The sequence below is a fragment of the Amblyomma mixtum genome, chromosome 1, assembly GCF_055824585.1.
Source record: "Amblyomma mixtum isolate Tamu chromosome 1, ASM5582458v1, whole genome shotgun sequence".
Lineage (NCBI taxonomy): Eukaryota > Metazoa > Arthropoda > Arachnida > Ixodida > Ixodidae > Amblyomma > Amblyomma mixtum.
Window position 1 is genome coordinate 158,264,746 of NC_143012.1, and position 19,212 is coordinate 158,283,957.

Consider the following 19,212-nt stretch of genomic DNA (forward strand, 5'->3'; position numbering starts at 1 on the left):
TCTGTTAAGCCTAGTTACGAAAGCTGCCATCCTCTGCCTGCCAAATCCTCATTGATGAGTAATCCCATACCTAGTTCCACTCTGTCCGCTAATCCACGGCAGCACAGTATGTGCCCACCCTTTAGTACTGTATACGGGTCATCTGTCCTCCGAACTTCACTGAGGCCTATGGGGTCCCATTTAATACGCGTTAGTTCCTCGAACAGCACTGCCGGATAAGCCTCACTGGATAAGGCACTGGCGCCAAACGTCGCCAGGTTCAGTTCACTTTCCAAGGGTGGCCTCTCCGGAGCCACATAATCTGAGCACCTTGAGCTGCGTCGCAGGTCTGACCGCCGCCCTTGGTTAGTTGCTCCGCAGCCACTGGGGACTGAGGGCCGAGGGTTAATTGGCTTGTTCATAGGAGGTTGTGGCCAAGTACGACACCAGGTTTTAGAAATCCTGCTCTGGTGAGGGAGCGGATTTTCGGTTCAGGGCACCGAGGTCAGGCCTCACCCCAGGCCTCATTATGCAGTTCGATAGACACGCGGAGTTTTTTTTAACACGGTCACATTCAGGAGGTGCGATCGCGGCAGTAAACTGATCAACACTCCTCTTCAGTCCTTTCAGTATTTCATTGGTTGATCTGCCTGCCACTCCACGTACTGTATGCTAGGTGTCAAAGATGTGGAATACACCAGGGCTTCCTCGCAAAACACAAAATAGTTCAGGTGATATATTGTGCACAGTCGTTTTTTTATGGCTAGTGTGCGTTAATGGGTGGGCACAGAATTTTAAATTTCTCTGTGGCTGTAAGCACCCCAGTCACACCTGCTGCTTGGCATGTTTTCTTCAGAACCCATAGTGCGTGCTGTTTTTGTCGGATTTGACAAGTAGCAAACGGGTAATGTAAACGGAATCCGGTCATTCTGTCAGTTAAGACGGTCGTCATGTGATATTTAAGGAACAATGCGCGTGTACTCTAAAAGATAAGCGAACTTAAGTGAAAAGAAAAATAAACACAAGCAGAGGGAAGAATGGAAACGAAGAATGCAAAAAAGACATAAAAGCAAGCGAAAACCATCTAAGCATCAAGAAAAGGAACAGTAAGGAAATAAACATACGAGCAATGTGCAAATCTGATCGAGAACGAAAAGTATTTACACCTTCTTATCTTCTGGTTGCTTACCTTTTCTGTCTTGGCGGCTTTGTCTTCACTACAAAAATTGGCGTAACGCAGCCGGACGCCGTGGAGCGGCATGTTCGACGTCTACATTGCATGATCACAGAACATAATTGTTAGAACGCGATTCTGCAAGAGCAGCGCTAAGTTGTGCTCAGTATTCGCACTATTCTTATTTTTGTACTTAACTCTGGTTGGAACCGTTTGCAACTACCTGCACACACGCTTTGCAAGTACAGGATATATGGGCAAGCAACATGCGCTTAGGCAATGAAACTCACGCCCGTCACAGAACTGAGTGGTAGAGCGAAGGGACACAGCATGATTGAGGCCGGACACTGCCAGACACGGCCGTGCGCTGCTCTGTCACTATTTGCTCTTTCTCCCGCGCTTTAGACCTTCGAAATTCCACACCTACTAGCTAATGTTCCGCCTTTGCATACTGACTAATTTTGGTGCGACTTTGAGATGGAGAGCATAACAATATTGCGCGAACAGCACGGGTATGGGTGGCGCTTTACACTCATTACAGGCGGAAGGTGAGAGTAAACCCTGCATTCACTAAATTTAGCGAATTTTGCGTCATAGCTCATACGCTTACTCCAGTTCAATTTAATGATGCACTTAGCCTGTACTGACCAAAGTGCGCAATGACTAACAGGATGCAGCAAGAACGGCTGGCAAAAGAATGCAAAAACTGCTTAACTGGCTAAAGTAACTATACACAGCAGCACCGCACAACCATCAGCTTCTCAACATCGTACAATCTGCAATATCAACACTGTGGGCTGTGTTTCTCATAAAGCAAATAACCCATGTTTGTCCTATCTGTAAAACCTTTATTAAGGGCTTCAGAAATAAGACCGACAACGTGCACTCATAAGGGCAGATCCCTCCCCTTCCCTTCCGTGGGCTACCCGCTTTGTAAAAGCATGAAAAAATTTTCTTTCTTCAGACTTCGGCGTGCTAAACAAGCCCTTTTCGGCTTAATGACAGCATTTCTTCTCCTTTAATTATCACTTTTCGCTGCAGTGAAAATAAATTTTTATATTAGCGAAGGATAGTAAGAATGCCTGTAGCAGACTGACACACGTATGAGAGGAAACACTGCACTAAAGATTGCTGCTTAAAGCACCGGACGGTAGGGGCAGCCGCACAAATGTCACAGCGCGCCCGAGATGCCCTCCTTTGACTTCGTTGACTGCTAGGCTCCCACAAGGCAGCGAACCAGAGCCGGTCGGTTGATTTTGGACGTCTCCGTCTTTGGCAAAAAATCCACAAAAAAGACACCACCGTAAAGGTGCTTGTGGACCGCGAGGTTACCTGCGCAAACAGAGAAAAGATGATGTTTAGGAGCACACGGTGTCGGCAGTAGCTTACCCATCATCATCATCACAGTGACTATACCCACCGGCGAACAAAGGCCCCTCCCATACACCTGCGATTCTCCGTTTCCTGAGCCAGCTACGGCCACCCTATTCCTGCAGACTTCTTAACCTTCTCCACCCATGTAACTTTCTGCCACCCCTGCTAAGCTTCCCTTCTCGTGGTATCCAGGCCGTTATCCTTTACGACCGTCGGTTATCTTGCCTTCGCATTACACGCCCCGCTCAAGCCGATTTCTTCTTCTTGATTTCAAATAGGTTGTCTTTAACCCGCGTTTGTTGCCTGACCCACTCTGCCCAATTCCGGTCTCTTGACGTTACACCTATCATTTTTCTTTCCATAGCTCTCTGCGCTGTCCTCAGTTTAGGTTCAACTCTTTTCGTTTGTCCACACGTTTTGACCCATATGTAAGTACCGGTAAGCTGCAGGTGCTATATACTTTTATAATAACGAGTATTGGTAAACTGCCGTTCATGACCTGAATGAACCTGCCAGATGCGTCCTACCCCATTCGTCCAGTTATTTCACTCTCGTAGCAGTTCATGGTTAGCTTGTAATCTCGAGTGCCCGTGTAAGTCTTGCGCGGCGAGCCAGTAGCAATCTAAAATCAATACGAGAGATCTTGGTTACCTCATGGTCGAACAAATGGCGCACAGCCGGAATAAGTAATGGTACTCGAAGAGAAAGGCGCGGACATCCATCAAAGTTTATTGGAAAAACCTCAGGTGAGTACAGTGCACCCACGTCATTCCGATTTAACGGGATAGGCGAAAATGCGTGTTTACGGATGTACTATCAGCAACGAATGAAACGCGAACAAGAAAAGTGAGGTGGCAACACAAAAACAACAATATCTTAGCTCCTGGATAAGAAATACAAGCGAGGTTGAATAGCACATCTAAAGAAGAGTCTTCGCGCCTTCAAAATAAATATAGTAGGAGCTAGTATAGAGCTCACCCCGGCAATGAGCCGCGTATTTTGCAGTCCGTGGTTCTGTTGTCTTGTTCGCGTTTCATTTCTTGCTGATAGTACCATTATCGGGAGAACTGGAAAAAAAAACAGCTCATATGCACACTTTCCCAGAAGTGGTGGCTTCCCGTAAATGACTTAAGTTTATATAAAAATGATGCGTTCGCGTTTCTTTAATATAGTGTGGCCGTGTAGCCTGTATATGTCTCTGGAAGAGCACGAATACATGCACGCTATTTCAGTTACTTAAACCCACTAGCACTGGACAAGCGGGGATGTACTATCGGGGACAAAAGTGGCATACTTCACGAGGCGAGAGCCGGAGCAACGCAAAACTATGTTGCAACGCCATCTACAGGCGACATCTGAGATCGAGACAGCGAATAGGTGACCTAGCAGGCATGTCACTTGGCTTGTTTCAATGTTTCGTTCTTTAGTTCGCCAAAATGCCGCAGTTTTCCGTTGCTCCGGCTCCCGTAGCGTGGAATATAGCACTTTTCTGCCCGATAGTACGTGCTGCTTGTTTTGTGTATCTCTTACTTTTTCCCGGCTCAAGGACGCCTCTACTATTGCCAATGTCTTCAGCTGCTTTGGTGTATTCGTAAATTTTTCTCGTCTGCACGGTGACCGCTAGCATGGAAGAAGTGTGGACGTGCGTGTCTCCTTTTTTGGTTGTGTTTCACTTTTTGCTGTTCCAAGCTAACCGAATCGAGAATGGAAGCCGAGGGCTTCTTTTTAGTTATCCGTTAATTTTTCCTTCTTTAAGATGGCGGCCATGCAGTGTCAAAGTGTAGGCGCCTACGTGTTGCCTCTCTTGTGTGTGAACTACTTAGGGCTCTTTTTGGTGTGTGCTTTTTGGACACCGAATCTGTGCGCATCGCGAGTACCTCGTCCGCTGGCACCCGAGGGCATTAAAAAAGGGCCGTATGGGCAGGACCTTCGCTCCGCTCCTCGGTGGGAAAGCCGTCCCCGCGTGCTCCCGGGACTCCGAGCCCGCCGCACCGCATTCTCGAAACCGCAAGCTGCTCCGGAAGGACCGTCGCCTTCGGGGTTCAACCTGCCTGCGTGTTGGTGGACGGACTGCCGCCCAGCTCCCCGGTCAAGTTTATGTTCGTTCCCCTTCTGAACTTTCTTCAACTGTCGCTAACTGGACTCTGGCTTTTGTTCTGACCTGTGTGGACGAGTGTTTATTCAAATGTGTAACACAATTCAGTCTATTTAATGCGGTTCGTTTTCACGCATTTGTTTTGTGGGATGTCCATTACGCCTGTATAAAAGCTGTCGTATTCCTCGTATCGAACTTATAAACGTTGTTTTATTGTTGTTATCACTTAACACGTCTCTGTCTCATTCACTACGTTTGCTTACCGGCTACGACGGGGATTTCGATTGATGGTTGCAGCAATCAGTATAATGGCTTTGCATTTCGGTGGAACAACATCGCCACTCCAATTTGGGAGCCACAATTCTCACTCGCTCACTGTCTTCATCGCAGGCACCCTGTAGCCGAGGGAGCTAGATGGCCTGCTCAGACTAACTGAAACGCGGCAACTTTACCGGAATTGATGCAAGTTTAATGTCATACAACAGTACTTACGGCCGACGGGACCAGACGATGCGTCCAAATTATTCACCTCTGTTGCTAATTGACTTATCATTCATAGTTTCAATAAAATTAGGCAAAATTTATTTCCTGGAGTAATACTTCTTTCTACGAATATAGCATGTGAAGGAAAAAAAAACAGCCCACCGACAGGGGACAATGAAGAAGACAACACCAGCCTTGTGTTAGTTCTTTTGTTCTTTCCTTCAGTCAAGATTGCATTTGATGACATTTCCCATCGAATGCAAAGCTGCAGCCCTTTCCTCTCCTTCACGGTTTTTTGCAGGACCACCTAAGGTCCTTTCCTTCTCATATTCTCATTGCTACCGATGCCTCGTAGGATCGCGAAAAGGCAGGTGTGGGCATTATTTCACGTACATTGGAATGGGCCTTTTCTCTCCGTCTTCCTGACTTCACTACAATTTATCTGGCCGAATTGTTAGCAGTGACTTTAGCCTTACGTAAATTAAATCCTACCGTTTCCCAAGTAATGGTTATGACGTTTCCCAAGTAATGGTTATTTGCTCTACATTATCATCACCCACTGAGTCTCGGGTACTACGCCTCTTTAAGTAGCTGACCCCGCTCCATCTAACTTCGGTGCGATTGCTTTGGGTACCTGGGCACATGGGCATTCAATTAAATGAGGTTGCCGATTGCTTAGCAAGGGCCCCTCTCTGCAACCCAGTAATTGCTGTCCTGCCAACCTGCGCATATACATCGGCGGTGAGGTTTCGCAGTTACACATTATTTCAGGAATTTTCAGCCTCGGTACTTACTTCATCTCCCGAATATCAGCATCTTCTGCATCCTTGGAGTAGCAAAGACTGGCGCTCGCGCACACTGGAGGTCTCTTTCACGCGTTTGCGATGCCGAGTACCTCTGCTAAATTTCTACCTTCACAGATCTGGTGTGACGGTTTCTGCACTGTGCCCGTGTTGTGCCGAGCCTGAGACAGTGGATCACTGCCTGCTGTTCTGCCGCCGCTTCTCTTCCTTGAGGAGGCGCCTATTCGAAATTCTGTTTCACCACCTGGGTCGGGCTCTGTCCGCTGCGGTTGTTCTTTCCTTTGGCGCTTCTTCGCACGGACGAAGCCGCAGCAGTGTGCGCTGTGCTGTTCATATTGTCACGACCAGAGGAGCCGTGAAGGTAGACGTCGGGGAGAACCCAAGACCGGGAGCCTTCTTTTTAATTATCGAGCCAGCTTCCACGACACAGAACAGAACAGCGCGCCACGAGAGCCCACCGCCGCTTCGTCGTCGTCTTCGACTCAGCGCGGAGGCCGCGCGGCGCGTTAGGCACGTGGGATTATTCCCCCCCGCGAAAGCAAACATCGTCTCGATGTGGAATGGGATATGTACAGTGAGGGGAGGACTGGGGGTGAGGTGAACTATACAGTGCGCGCTAGATGACATGCAGGGGAGTCAAGTTCACACGTGGGGTAAGGGGAAAAGGTACGAAACAGCGTGAACACAGCGCTCAGTCACGCGAAAAGTACGGCTTTAAGCGCACTACATGCACGATTTCAGGCCGTTGACGCTGAGGGCCGACGACCACAGTTCCATGGGGGACAACTTCGTAGTTGACGCTGTTCAGGCGGCGCAGGACCTTGTACGGGCCAAAATACCTGTTTAAAAGCTTTTCGCACAATCCCTTGCGGCGCACTGGTGTCCACACCCACACGTGGTCGCCCGGCTCGTAGTGCACGTCCCTGTGCCGAAGGTTATAGTGTCGGGCATCGGCGCATTGCTGGTCCTTGATGTGCAAGCGGGCCAGCTGACGGGCCTGCTCTGCTTGCTCCACGAAGTGGCCAGCTTCAGGTGGAAGCTCTGCGTCGCCGTACGGCAGCATGGCGTCTAGCATCATGCGGACCTCTCTGCCATACACGAGACGGAACGGGGTGAACTGGGTGGTTTCCTGCGTCGCGGTATTATATGCGAAGGTGACGTACGGCAAGACCTCATCCCAGGTTTTGTGTTCAACGTCGACGTACATCGAGATCATGTCCGCCAATGTTTTGTTGAGCCGTTCCGTTAGACCATTGGTTTGGGGATGATACGCTGTTGTTGGTCGATGAGCAGTATGGCTAAGCGCTAAGATGTCACGTAGGAGTCGGGCTGTAAACGCCTTGCCTCGGTCAGTAATGATGGCCGATGGGGCGCCGTGTCTAAGCACGATGTCGTGCATAAAGAAGTGGGCAACTTCGGCTGCAGTACCTCGCGCAAGGGCCTTCGTTTCAGCGTAGCGGGTCAAGTAGTCTGTGGCGACTACGATCCACTTGTGGCCGGAAGACGAGAGAGGAAATGGCCCCAGAAGGTTCATGCCGACTTTGTCGAATGGTATTTGTGGCGGCTCGATGCACTGAAGCAGCCCAGGAGGCTTGAGCGCGGGTTTTTTTCGCCGCTGGCATTGCCGGCATGTCCGGACATAATGCTTGACACTTGAAGTTAGGTTGGGCCATTAATAGTTCTGCCGGATTCGGGATAAGGTGCGGGTAACTCCAAGGTGGCCGGAAGTCGGTTCATCATGGCAGGCAAGGAGGACTTCATCCCGCAGATCAGACGGTATGACGAGCAGGTAAGTTGTCGGACTTGAAGTAGAGTTCTTTTTATAAAGCACCCCTCTCCGCAGGCAGAACGACGATAGTCCACGAGCTAGGTTTCGTGGTATTTCAGGGCACCCACCTTCGAGATGTTCGATGAGCAGACGGAGCTCGGCGTCGGCACGCTGTCTGGAAACGAGCTCAGATGTGCTGACCGCTCCAAGGAAGCTATCATCGTCGGTGGTGTCTTGCGGAGGAGGTTCGACGGGAGCACGTGACGGGAGCACGTGATAATGCCACGAGAGCCCACCGCCGCTTCGTCGTCGTCTTCGACTCAGCGCGGAGGCCGCGCGGCGCGTTAGGCACGTGGCAATATTTTCTTCTAGAAATGCAGAGACTCCCATGCTAAGTTAGATTTTAATTTTATTTTTTTATTATTATTATTTTTTCTATTTATTTTTCTGACTAAAAAATTTATTTCGTTATTTTTTTCTCTCTTTCAGTCAGTGCGAAATTGAACCGTTACATGCACTGCATTCGAATTTGCACAAAAAGCCGTCGCTGCGTCTTCGATCTCCCAACTAAAAGGTCCCCTGCCGTTGCGTCGTCCAATATGTCAGCCTATACCCTATTACTACTCCTTTTCCTCTTCTATAAATGCTACTCTTTCCAGCAGTTCACCGCCTGTGTCTCGGCCACTCCCATGTAGTGGGTATGTGGCATTTTATTTGAGGCGAACCAACCAAACATTGTCACTGCGTTTCTTTTTTGCCTTCAGAATGTACAAACAGCTGAAGTCTCCATTTTTGCAACGCTAGCTCTACTCAGCTCTACTCTACTCAGCGCAACGCCTGGTGCCAGTACTTGACGCTCAGGATCAGCCAAGGTCAAAGCGTTCAAGGTCAGGTCAGTCGGTCTAGCTATATCTCTGAGCACAGCACGTCTCATAATGAACCATGAGTTTGGACCACAGGTTTCCCCCATTGGTTAATTATGCAGTGATGTGGACTAATTCTTGGGGCAAAATAATTAGCGTTAATTTGCTGATTGCAATGAAAACACAACTTTTCTTTATAGCATCGAGTCATACCGTTGGAAAGCTTAGGTGAAGTGGAAATGGACTGTCGTAGCAGCGACCCCAATTACTTATTTTTAATAAAAAGCAAAATTTGTGGTATAGGATCGAATCATATGCTATTGGTAAGCTTAGGTTGACTGCAAACGCACCGTGCTAGTTGGCGACCCTCCCGTTAATTACTACCGTTAACTGTGTAGTGTTTCGCAGGACGACACATCGATGAGGACTAGTGCGTGGCCCCCAGGCCCACGCCCAAAGAAAAAAGCCCCGTTTATTGCAACCTGACAAGTATATATACAGACACGGAGTACGTCACGCATGCGCCGAGCATCACAAGAGTACACGTCCACTTGCTACGATAGATACTATCACACGAGGATCGATAACACCACATCTTCCCTTTGCCTTTGAGAAAACTAAAGCAGCAACTTGTAAAACAAAATACAACAACTATTCAATGTAAGCGATTCCATGAATGGCATTCACAAATACCGTACCGTTCCGGCTTTCTTACTTTTCGACCAAAGCGTGCGACATGTTCACCCTGTACCGCAGGCGAAGAGGTTTCCGGCGGCGGCTGCAACGGATCACTTGGGAGAGCTGCTTCCGTTCCGTTCTCCTCGGGACCGTCTGGGACAGTTTGTGCAATGGAAACAGAGTTTCCGTTCTCCTCTGTACCATCTAGGCTAGACAGAAATTCATACTCCCCGTCCCTGAAATCCGAGCGTCTGTTTGGCGCCTGCTTGATGAGCGCTCGCCGGTTTCGTTCAATCTGGCCCCCGCTCTCCAAAACCACAATATACGAGCGTGGCCGCTTTGCGCGCTGAAGCACCACACCTTTTCGCCTGTAGTCCTTGACCCAAACAGAATCACCTGGCACCAACGGGAACATATGTCGGGCAGCATGCCGGCGATCATAATTTTGCCGCTGAGTCTCCCTGAAAGCTGCGTCTTTTTCCCGTGCTTCCTTGAGATTGGGAGTCTTTGGTGCCAGCTTCTTTGGGTGGAGAGGCAAGGTAGTGCGAAGGCGCCGCCCCATGAGTAGCTCTGCTGGCGTTTTTCCTAGGGGTCCCGGCGTGTCCCTGTATGCTAACAAAGCCAGATGTAGGTCACCAGATTTTAGCAACAGCTCTTTCACAGTTTTTACCATTCTTTCTACCTCCCCATTTGCCTGCGGGTACCTAGGGCTACACGTCACACGTTTGAATCCATAACAGTTCGCGAACTGGCTGAACTCCTGGCTGACAAATTGAGCACCGTTATCGGTTACCAGCGTTTCCGGTATACCGTGGGTAGAAAACACTTTCTTGAGATGATAAATAACTTCTGTGCTGCTAAGAGAGGTCAGCGGACACAATTCTGGAAATCGAGATAAGTAATCAACTATGAGCAAGTAGTTACAGCCTTTCACATGGCAGATATCCGCGGCAACCCTTTGCCATGGCCGAAAAGGTGTCTCGGTCGGAATCATTGGCTCCCACGGCTGGAAGCGAAATTGGGAACACCTGCGGCAGTCGGCAATGAATACCGCAAGCTGAGCGCTTAAGCCTGGCCACCACACAGACTCCCTTGCCCTTGCTCTACACCTTACAACCCCCTGGTGGCCCTCATGAAGCAGTTTTAACATTCTGCTTCTAAGGCAGTGTGGCACAACAATGCGAGTGCCGTGCATGAGGACACCTTTACATACGCTCAAAACGGCGCGATCCTGCCAATAGGGCCTCAAAACGGCCGATAACGAAGGTAGACTAGGCCACCCCTCACGGACGTAGCGACACAACGTACGACAAGTCTCGTCCTTCGCCTGTTCTTCGGCTACTAGCCCGAAGTGCTGCGACTCGCTCAACTCAGATAACACGCCGGCAACGTAACAGTTGACTTCATCGACGGAATGAAAGTTCTTCGTCTTTTGGCCTGCCACTGGTGCTCTGGAGAGTGCATCAGCTATTTCGAGATTTTTGCCCGGGACATACTGCACCTCAAAGCTGAACCGCATTAGCCGCATTCTGAACCTTTGAATGCGAGGCGGAACCAGATCAAGTGGCGTCTTTCCTAGCAAAGTAACCAACGGTTTGTGGTTTGTTTCCACAGTAATATGCAGTCCGCGCACATAGCTTTCGAGACGTTCCGCGGCCCATGTTATAGCTAAAGTCTACTTTTCAATTTGCGCATAGCGCATTTCAGTTGGTGTCAATGACCTTGAGACGAAAACAACGGGCCGCTTTTCTTTATTCGGTTGTACTTGCAGTAAAACTGCTCCTAGGCCGTACGACGAAGCATCTGCAGAAATAATCGTTGGACGTTGTGCATCAAACTTAGCCATACACCTATCTGAACAGATAGCACTCTTCACGCTATCAAAAGCTATCTGCTGAGGCGCTGCCCAGACCCACTCAGTGTTCTTTTGCAGCAGTTGACGCAAAGGCGTCGTTGCTCAGCCAATTCTGGAATGAATCGTGAACAATGATTAGCAAGACCTAAAAATCTGCGCATTTCTGCAACGTTCGATGGCGGCTTTAGATCTGCAATTGCTCGAACCTTCGCCGGATCCGGGCGTATGCCATCTTGGCTCACGCGGCACCCAAGAAAACAAAGCTCTTTTACACTGAACTGGCACTTTTCTTTGTTTAGGGTCACACCATTTTCGGCCAAGCGTTCCAAAGTGCGAAACAACCGTTCGTCGTGTTCCTTCTGAGTAGAGCCAAAAACAAGGACATCGTCCATTAGGTTCACTACGCCCGGAATTCCCTCAAGAATCTTGCACATTTGGTTTTGGAAATACTCCGGAGCCGAAGTTATGCCAAATGGTAGCCGCTCAAAGCAATAACGGCCAAACGGAGTAATGAAGGTTGTGAGCGGCTGACATTCCTTTGCTAACCTCACTTGATGGAAACCAGAGTTTGCGTCGAGTTTGGAAAACTTGACGGCACCGCCGAGCAACCCGAGTGTCTCATCAACAGTGGGGAGCACAAATCTTTCGCGTTGCACCGATTTGTTTAGTTGAGTCAGGTCAACGCATATTCGCACTTGTCCTGACGGCTTCAAGACTGGCACTATGCCAGCACACCACTCCGTAGGCCCTTGAACTTTACGAATGACCCCATTCTTTTCCATCTCTTCCAGCTCTTGTTTCACGCCATCTCGCAGCGGGATGGGTATGCGACGAGCAATGTGAATGGCATAGGGTACGGCATCTGGTTTAAGACGAATACAGTATTCGCCTTTCATGGTCCCCAGACCGCGGAACAAGGAACCAAATCGCGTCTGCACTACCTGATGAACCGATGCTTCGTCCACAAATTTAACTATTCCCAGGGCTTCTATTGCGGGTAAGCCAAGAATCGCATTGCTCACCGAATCGACAACGAACACATCCTGTCTAACCGAAGCACGCTTCCACAGAATGTCGGCAGTAAACTTTCCCTTCAAGTTCAACCTGTCACCGCCTGGTCCTATCAGAATAACATCGGTAGGCTGCAGTACCTTGGGCAGCGCTGGAAACGACCCTGGGACAACATTTACCTCGGCTCCCGTGTCAACTTTCGCCGAAACAACTGCACCATTAATAGCAATCTGAACAAAGCGAGCCTTTGCAGATGACACAGCCAAATCTCCCACGGAAAATGTCACACAGTTCATGTTCGGTTGCTCACCCCGAGGACTGCGGATGCCTACCTCTGAAGGCCATGCTTCGGGTTCCGTAGTCATTTGTGTCCGTGAGCAGACAGCTGCGAAATGTCCCCGGCGCTGGCACACGTAGCTAAGTGCTCCTCTGGCAGGGCACGACGACCTCGAATGAGGGCCCCTACCGCAAGCGGCACACGTCTGGTGATCCGGACGTCTCTGGTTCGATGTCCGCCTATGAACAGTGTCGACTTTAGCCCTCGTCCGGGATTCATGCTCTTCGCGGTCCACAACGCTCCGAAGATCCTGCTGCTGTCGCTGCACAGCTTCTTTCAGGCGTGCCTTGGTGAGAGCACTTTTCAGAGTCAGCGCCGCATCCATTTGAAGAGCTTCCGACAACTTTGCGTCCCGTAGTCCAACTACAAACCGGTCGAGAATCATCCGCTCTTTCATCTCCCCGTAGTCGCATCTATCAGCCAGCGTATGTAACTCCGTAACATACTGATCTACAGACTCGCCTGGTTCTTGGTGGCGGCGATGGAAGCACGCACTTTCGTAGACTAAGTTCCTTGTGGCGACAAAATGGGTGTCGAACTGTGTCTTCACCACGTCGTATTTCTTCGAGTCTTCCTCGGACAAGTTGAATGTCTTGAAAATGTTGCGTGCCTGTCGTCCCATCGTGTACAGCAACGTACGCACCTGAGCCTCTTGAGTTCGCTCATTAAGTCCTGAGGCGAATCGGTAGTCATCGAATTCTTGTATCCACCCAGGCCACTCGGACGTCTTGTCGAAGTTGAAGCTCGCTGGCGGCTGCACCAAAAAAGGCTGAGACGAAACCTTCGTTTCTTGCGACATTTTCTGGGCTGTTATCCGGCTGGTATACGATACTGCTGGCGGCCGGCCACAGGCGGTAACCTTACGTCTGCCGTGGGTCCCGTATAACTTGGGCAACCACTTCTGGCACCATGTAGTGTTTCGCAGGACGACACATCGATGAGGACTAGTGCGTGGCCCCCAGGCCCACGCCCAAAGGAAAAAGCCCCGTTTATTGCAACCTGACAAGTATATTGTCACAGATTGGTCCTTAATCACACAGGCTAGGCACAGGCCCCAAACAGAGAAGCAGAGTCTCAGCTCCGAGAGCACGCGAGTTCCACACTTCTTCGTCCTTTCGGCGCCGCCCGGGGACACCTGGCGGCATTATTCCCCCTCCCCCAAAAAAGAAAGCAAAAACGTGGGCGCACATTGAGTGCACGGGAGGAAGTAAGCAAGTGAACGGTCACATGCCGCTCAACGGCTGCAGGGACAAATAAAAAGAACACGCTGAAGAGGCTACGCCCCTTACTGCGTACAGTAAGGCTTCATGCGCAGGACGTGCACGACCTCAGGCTGATGTCGACGGCGCGAACTCGGTAGAGTGCCATCGGGGAGGACTTCATACGTCACATCCGTGATACGGCGTAACACTGTGTACGGTCCAAAGTAGCGGCTCAGGAGCTTCTCCGACAGGCCTGGACGACGTACTGGGGTCCATACCCACACTTTGTCGTCGGGGTGGTACTCTACGTGTCGATGTCGTTGGTTGTAGCGTTGTGCATCCGTGACCTGCTGCCGTCGGATGTGCATACGGGCCAGTTGCCGGGCTTCCTCTGCGTGCCGGGTAAACTCCTCGGCGTCCGACGTGAGCTCCTGGTCGTCAGGGGCGCACGGAAGCATGGCGTCGAGCATTGTCTGTACGTCACGTCCGTAGACGAGGCGAAACGGCGTAAAGCGAGTCGTTTCCTGAAGCGCCGTGTTATAGGCAAACGTCACGTATGGGAGGATCTCGTCCCAGGTCTTATGCTGTACATCGACGTACATGGCGAGCATGTCCGCTAAGGTTTTGTTGAGGCGCTCCGTGAGCCCGTTTGACTGCGGGTGGTATGCAGTAGTCTTGCGGTGGGTCGTGTGACTCAGCTGGAACACCTCGTGCATGAGCTGTGCAGTAAACGCAGTGCCCCTGTCGGTGATTACCGAAGACGGGGCGCCGTGTCGTAAAACGATGTGGTGTATGAAGAAATGCGCGATTTCCGAGGATGTACTGCGCGGCACCGCCTTGGTTTCCGCATAGCGCGTCAAATAATCAGTCGCAACTATAATCCACTTATTGCCAGATGCTGATACAGGAAATGGGCCCAGAAGATCAATGCCGACTTGGTCAAAAGGTGTGCGAGGTGGTTCAATTGGATGGAGCAAACCTGCAGGCTTTAGCGGTGGCGACTTACGACGCTGGCACTCACGGCAACCTCTGACGTAGCGATGGATGGTCGCTGCAAGTTTAGGCCAATAATAGGCCTGACGAACTCGGGCGAGGGTGCGGGCAAATCCCAAGTGGCCAGATGTGGGCTCATCATGACATGCTGAAAGGATGTCGTCGCGGAGGTCTGATGGTACGACTAGGAGGTAGGTCCGGTCACCGTTACGTGAGTTTTTCTTGTAGAGTACGCCATTGCGAATACAAAAAGAGGACAGGTGGCGGGAAAAGGGTCGAGGTACGTTGGAAGCATGGCCCTCTAGGTGATCCATGACAGACCGCAGGTCAGCGTCAGCACGCTGCCTTGCCACTAAGTCCGAACTGCTGACCACACCTAGGAGACGATTGTCGTCCTCTGTGCTGTCATCAGCTTGCTCGACGGGTGCGCGCGAGAGCGTGTCGGCATCTTCGTGTTTACGTCCGGACTTATAGACAATTGTATAATCAAATTCCTGAAGGCGAAGGCTCCAGCGTGCCAGGCGGCCTGATGGGTCCCGGAGATTGGTCAGCCAGCACAAGGAATGGTGGTCTGTGACGACTTTGAAAGGGCGACCGTAGATATAAGGCCGAAATTTCATCCTGGCCCAGATGACGGCGAGGCACTCCTTTTCTGAGGTGGAATAGTTGATTTCGGTGCGCGAGAGTGCGCGACTCGCATACGCGATCACACGTTCCACGCCTTCTTGATGCTGAACGAGGACGGCACCAAGCCCAATATTGCTAGCGTCGGTGTGTATCTCGGTAGCAGCCTCCTCATCAAAGTGAGCAAGCACAGGGGTAGTGTGCAGCCGTCGGCGCAGCTCTGTGAAAGCAGCCTCTTGCGCGGCAGTCCAGACGAACGGTGTATCCTCACGCGTTAAGCGGTTGAAGGGTTCAGCGATGCTGGAGAAGTCTGCGATAAAACGGCGGTAGTAGGCGCACAAATCCAAGAAGCGCTTGAGCGCTTTCTTTGTAGTAGGACGGGGAAACTCGGCTACGGCGGCTGTTTTCTCGGGGTCGGGTTTTACACCGTCGGCGCTCACAACATGGCCAAGAAACCTGAGCTCTTTGTAGCCAAAGTGGCACTTTTCGGGTTTAAGTGTTAAGTCGGCCAATCGCAGGGCATCCAGCACGGTTCGCAGGCGTTCAAGGTGTTGGTCGAAGGTTTCTGAGAACACCACCACGTCATCTAGATAAACTAAACAGGTTTGCCATTTGAGGCCAGCCAGGACAGTGTCCATCATGCGCTGAAACGTCGCAGGCGCTGAACAAAGGCCGAAGGGCAACACCTTAAATTCATATCGGCCGTCGGGTGTGATGAAGGCAGTTTTTTCGCGGTCACGTTCATCAACCTCAATCTGCCAATATCCGCTCTTGAGATCGATCGATGAAAAATACTTGGCGCGGCGAAGTCTGTCAAGTGAGTCGGCGATGCGAGGCAGCGGGCAGACGTCCTTTTTCGTTATGGCGTTCAGCTTACGGTAATCAACGCAAAAGCGCAAAGTCCCATCCTTCTTCTTTACCAGAACAACAGGCGACGACCACGGGCTCTTAGAAGGCTGAATTATGCCGTCTGTAAGCATCTCCTTCACCTGCGTTTGGATGGCGTCGCGTTCCTTCGGGGAAATGCGGTACGGCTGTTGTCGTATGGGGCGAGCATCATCGGAAGTGATGATTCGATGCTTTGTGACCGCCGTTTGCCGCACTTTCGAGGAGGATGCGAAGCAGGTTTGGTATTGAAGCAGTAGAGCGCGTAGGTCGCGCTGTTGAGTCGCTGATAGCCCGGAGCTAATATCGATGCGATCCAGGGACGTGTCCGGTTGTACCATGTCCTCGGACGCAAAACACTCAGTAACATCTGCCAATTGGTCGGCCCACGCGATGGCAGTAGCTCGGAAAAGGCGACGAGGTTCGTTGGTAAAATTAGTAATCAGGAGCTCCGACCGACCGTTATGGAGGTGGACAAGGCTTCGGGCCGAGCAAATGCCGTGTGTCAGTAGCAAGGAAAGGTTACCCTCGGCGACTGCAGGTCCATCACGTAGCCTATCATCGCATTCAACTCTTGCAAAAACACTGGCGCGCGGCGGGATTAAGACACTCTCAGTGGAAATACGAAGGGCGGAGCTGCGTTGAGGAACATCGGAGGTGTCGTCGGCTTTCGCTGTAGAAAACGTAACGGTTCTGTTCCGCAGGTCGATAACGGCACCATTCTCACGGAGAAAATCTACGCCCAAAATCAGGTCCCGAGAACAGTCGCGGAGCACCAGGCAGCTCACTACGAACGTCGAATCGATGATCTGGACCCTAGCCGTGCACTGTCCAAGCGGAGTAATGATATGGTCCCCCGCCGTCCGGATCTGCAGGCCAGAGCAGGGAGTCGTGACTTTCTTGAGAAGCGCTGCCAATTTGCCACTAATAATTGAAAACTCTGCTCCTGTGTCCACCAACGCGCTAATGCTGTGACCGTCGAGAAGCACGGGTATGTCGAGTGAGAATCGCTCCTTTAGATCACCTGATGTCGTCGACGTCGACAAAGCTCTATCATCGGATGTCGGCGTCGTCGGGGGGTCCTTACAGCATCGATATCCAGCGACCACGCCCCCGGAGGTCGCTGTCTTCAGTTTTCCCGGCGAGGACTGGGCGAGCGGTCCGCTGTCGCTCGCGAAAAGTTCTGCGGATTCGGCGAAAATGATGACCGGCGAGGGGACGGTGATCGGGACTGACGGCGCGCCATGGACCACATAGGTTGCTGCGTCACGTACGGTTCAATCGCAGGGGGCCGTTGACCAAATCGGGGTCTTGGCGCATCGGGGGAAAAACCCTGCAGGCCAAGTTCACGATATGGGCACCGCCGGAACAGGTGACCGGGCTCCCCACAATGGAAACACAAACGTCGTCGGTCTGGGCCACGCCAGACGTCCGCTCTGCGCAGGGATCGTCGGTCACTCGGGATGTGCTGCACTGGCTGCACCGAGGGTAGCGGGACGTCGTGATTGGCTTGAACAAACACCGTCGCATTTGGGGCAGGGCGTCGTAAAGCGTCAGCATACGTCGGGCGGCAGTAGTCCGTCTCGATAGGCTGTGTAAATGCCGCTGGATTCGGGGCAGGGCGTCGCAGAGCTTCAGCGTACGTCGGGCGGTAGTAATCTGGCTGTACTGGCTGTGGTTCGCCGCGTAGCAACTGTGGCCTGATAGCCTGCTGCAGCTCGTCGCGGATAACGCCCATAAATGAGCTGGCCGTGGTCTGCGACGTACCACAGATCTTCTGCAGCTCCTCGCGGACGACAGTGCGGATCATGTCACGGAGGAAGTCGGTATTGGTGTTGAACGCCGGGAGAGGCTCAGTAACAGAAGCAGCAAGGACGGGCCGGTCGTAAGCGGTGGAACGCTGCCGGAGAACCTGCTCCATCGTGATAGCCTCTGCTAGAAACTCGGCAACAGTGCTAGGGGGGCTGCGCACGAGGCCGGCGAAAAGCTGTTCTTTCACACTACGCATTAGGTGGCGCAGCTTTTTGGCTTCCGACATGGCTGGGTCAGCCCGTCGAAAGAGACGCGTCATATCTTCGACGTACATGGTAACCGTTTCATTGGGCATCTGCATGCGGGACTGCAGGGCGCGTTCAGCTCGCTCCCGACGATCAGCGCTGACATACGCGGCGAGCAGTTGACGTCGGAACTCATGCCATGACAAAAGAGCGTCCTCACGGTTTTCGTACCACGTCCGAGCACCGTCCTCCAAGCTGAAGAAAACGTTCCTCAGTTTGGCGGCGTCATCCCACTGGTTAAATGTGGCGACACGTTCAAACTGGAGGAGCCAATCTTCCACGTCCTCCAGCTGAGTCCCGTGAAAGGATTTTGGTAGCCGTGGGTTGTGGAGGGTGTAGTACGCGGCGCCTTGCATAACTGGTTGAGGGGCAGGCGCCGAGGTAGTGTCAAATGGCCTGAGCTCAGGAGGCAGCCGGCCAGGTGTCGAGGTAGTCTCCAACAGCCCCTGCTCAGGGGGCAGTCCTAGATTGCCGCGACTGACCCGATGCACTGGCGTGTCGATAGGGAGAGGTCTGGGGTGGTCCTCGGTGTTAGGAGGGGTGTGCGACATATTCCAGGGCGATGTACCCAGCGCACTCCACCACAAATGTCACAGATTGGTCCTTAATCACAAAGGCTAGGCACAGGCCGCAAACAGAGAAGCAGAGTCTCAGCTCCGAGAGCACGCGAGTTCCACACTTCTTCGTCCTTTCGGCGCCGCCCGGGGACACCTGGCGGCAATATATACAGACACGGAGTACGTCACGCATGCGCCGAGCATCACAAGAGTACACGTGCACTTGCTACGATAGATACTATCACACGAGGATCGATAACACCACAAACTGTATCATTTTTCATCAATGTGGTCAGTTACTGACTTTTGATTATCGTTTTAGTTGCTTTTACTGCTAGTATTTCATCGATATCACTTTTTTGCGCCTTTCAATTAGCAGAAGTAGTCTCTGTACTCATTTCGCAAAGCGTTTTACGTTGCTAATAAAAGGTTCTTTTGTTGCTTTCCTTTTTCACCAAGTAGTGGTGAGTTAGA

General features: G+C 51.5%; 2 protein-coding genes across 2 annotated transcripts in view; both read right to left on the minus strand.

Annotated features, from left to right (window-relative positions):
- Window positions 1-2,015: 2,015 nt before the first annotated feature.
- Window positions 2,016-19,212, minus strand: part of LOC149369494 (uncharacterized) — a 147,168-nt gene continuing 129,971 nt past the window's right edge. The window contains exon 10 of the mRNA XM_089558863.1: window positions 2,016-2,485. Coding sequence (XP_089414989.1) covers window positions 2,367-2,485 — 119 coding nt within the window. The 3' untranslated portion in view covers window positions 2,016-2,366. The remainder of the gene's footprint in view (window positions 2,486-19,212) is intronic.
- Window positions 11,134-13,219, minus strand: LOC149369495 (uncharacterized). The gene is made up of 2 exons (XM_089577876.1): window positions 12,224-13,219; window positions 11,134-11,184 (listed from the first exon to the last, which is right to left on the minus strand). Exons 1-2 carry the CDS (start codon window positions 13,217-13,219, stop codon window positions 11,134-11,136), a joined length of 1,047 nt encoding a protein of 348 aa, XP_089434002.1.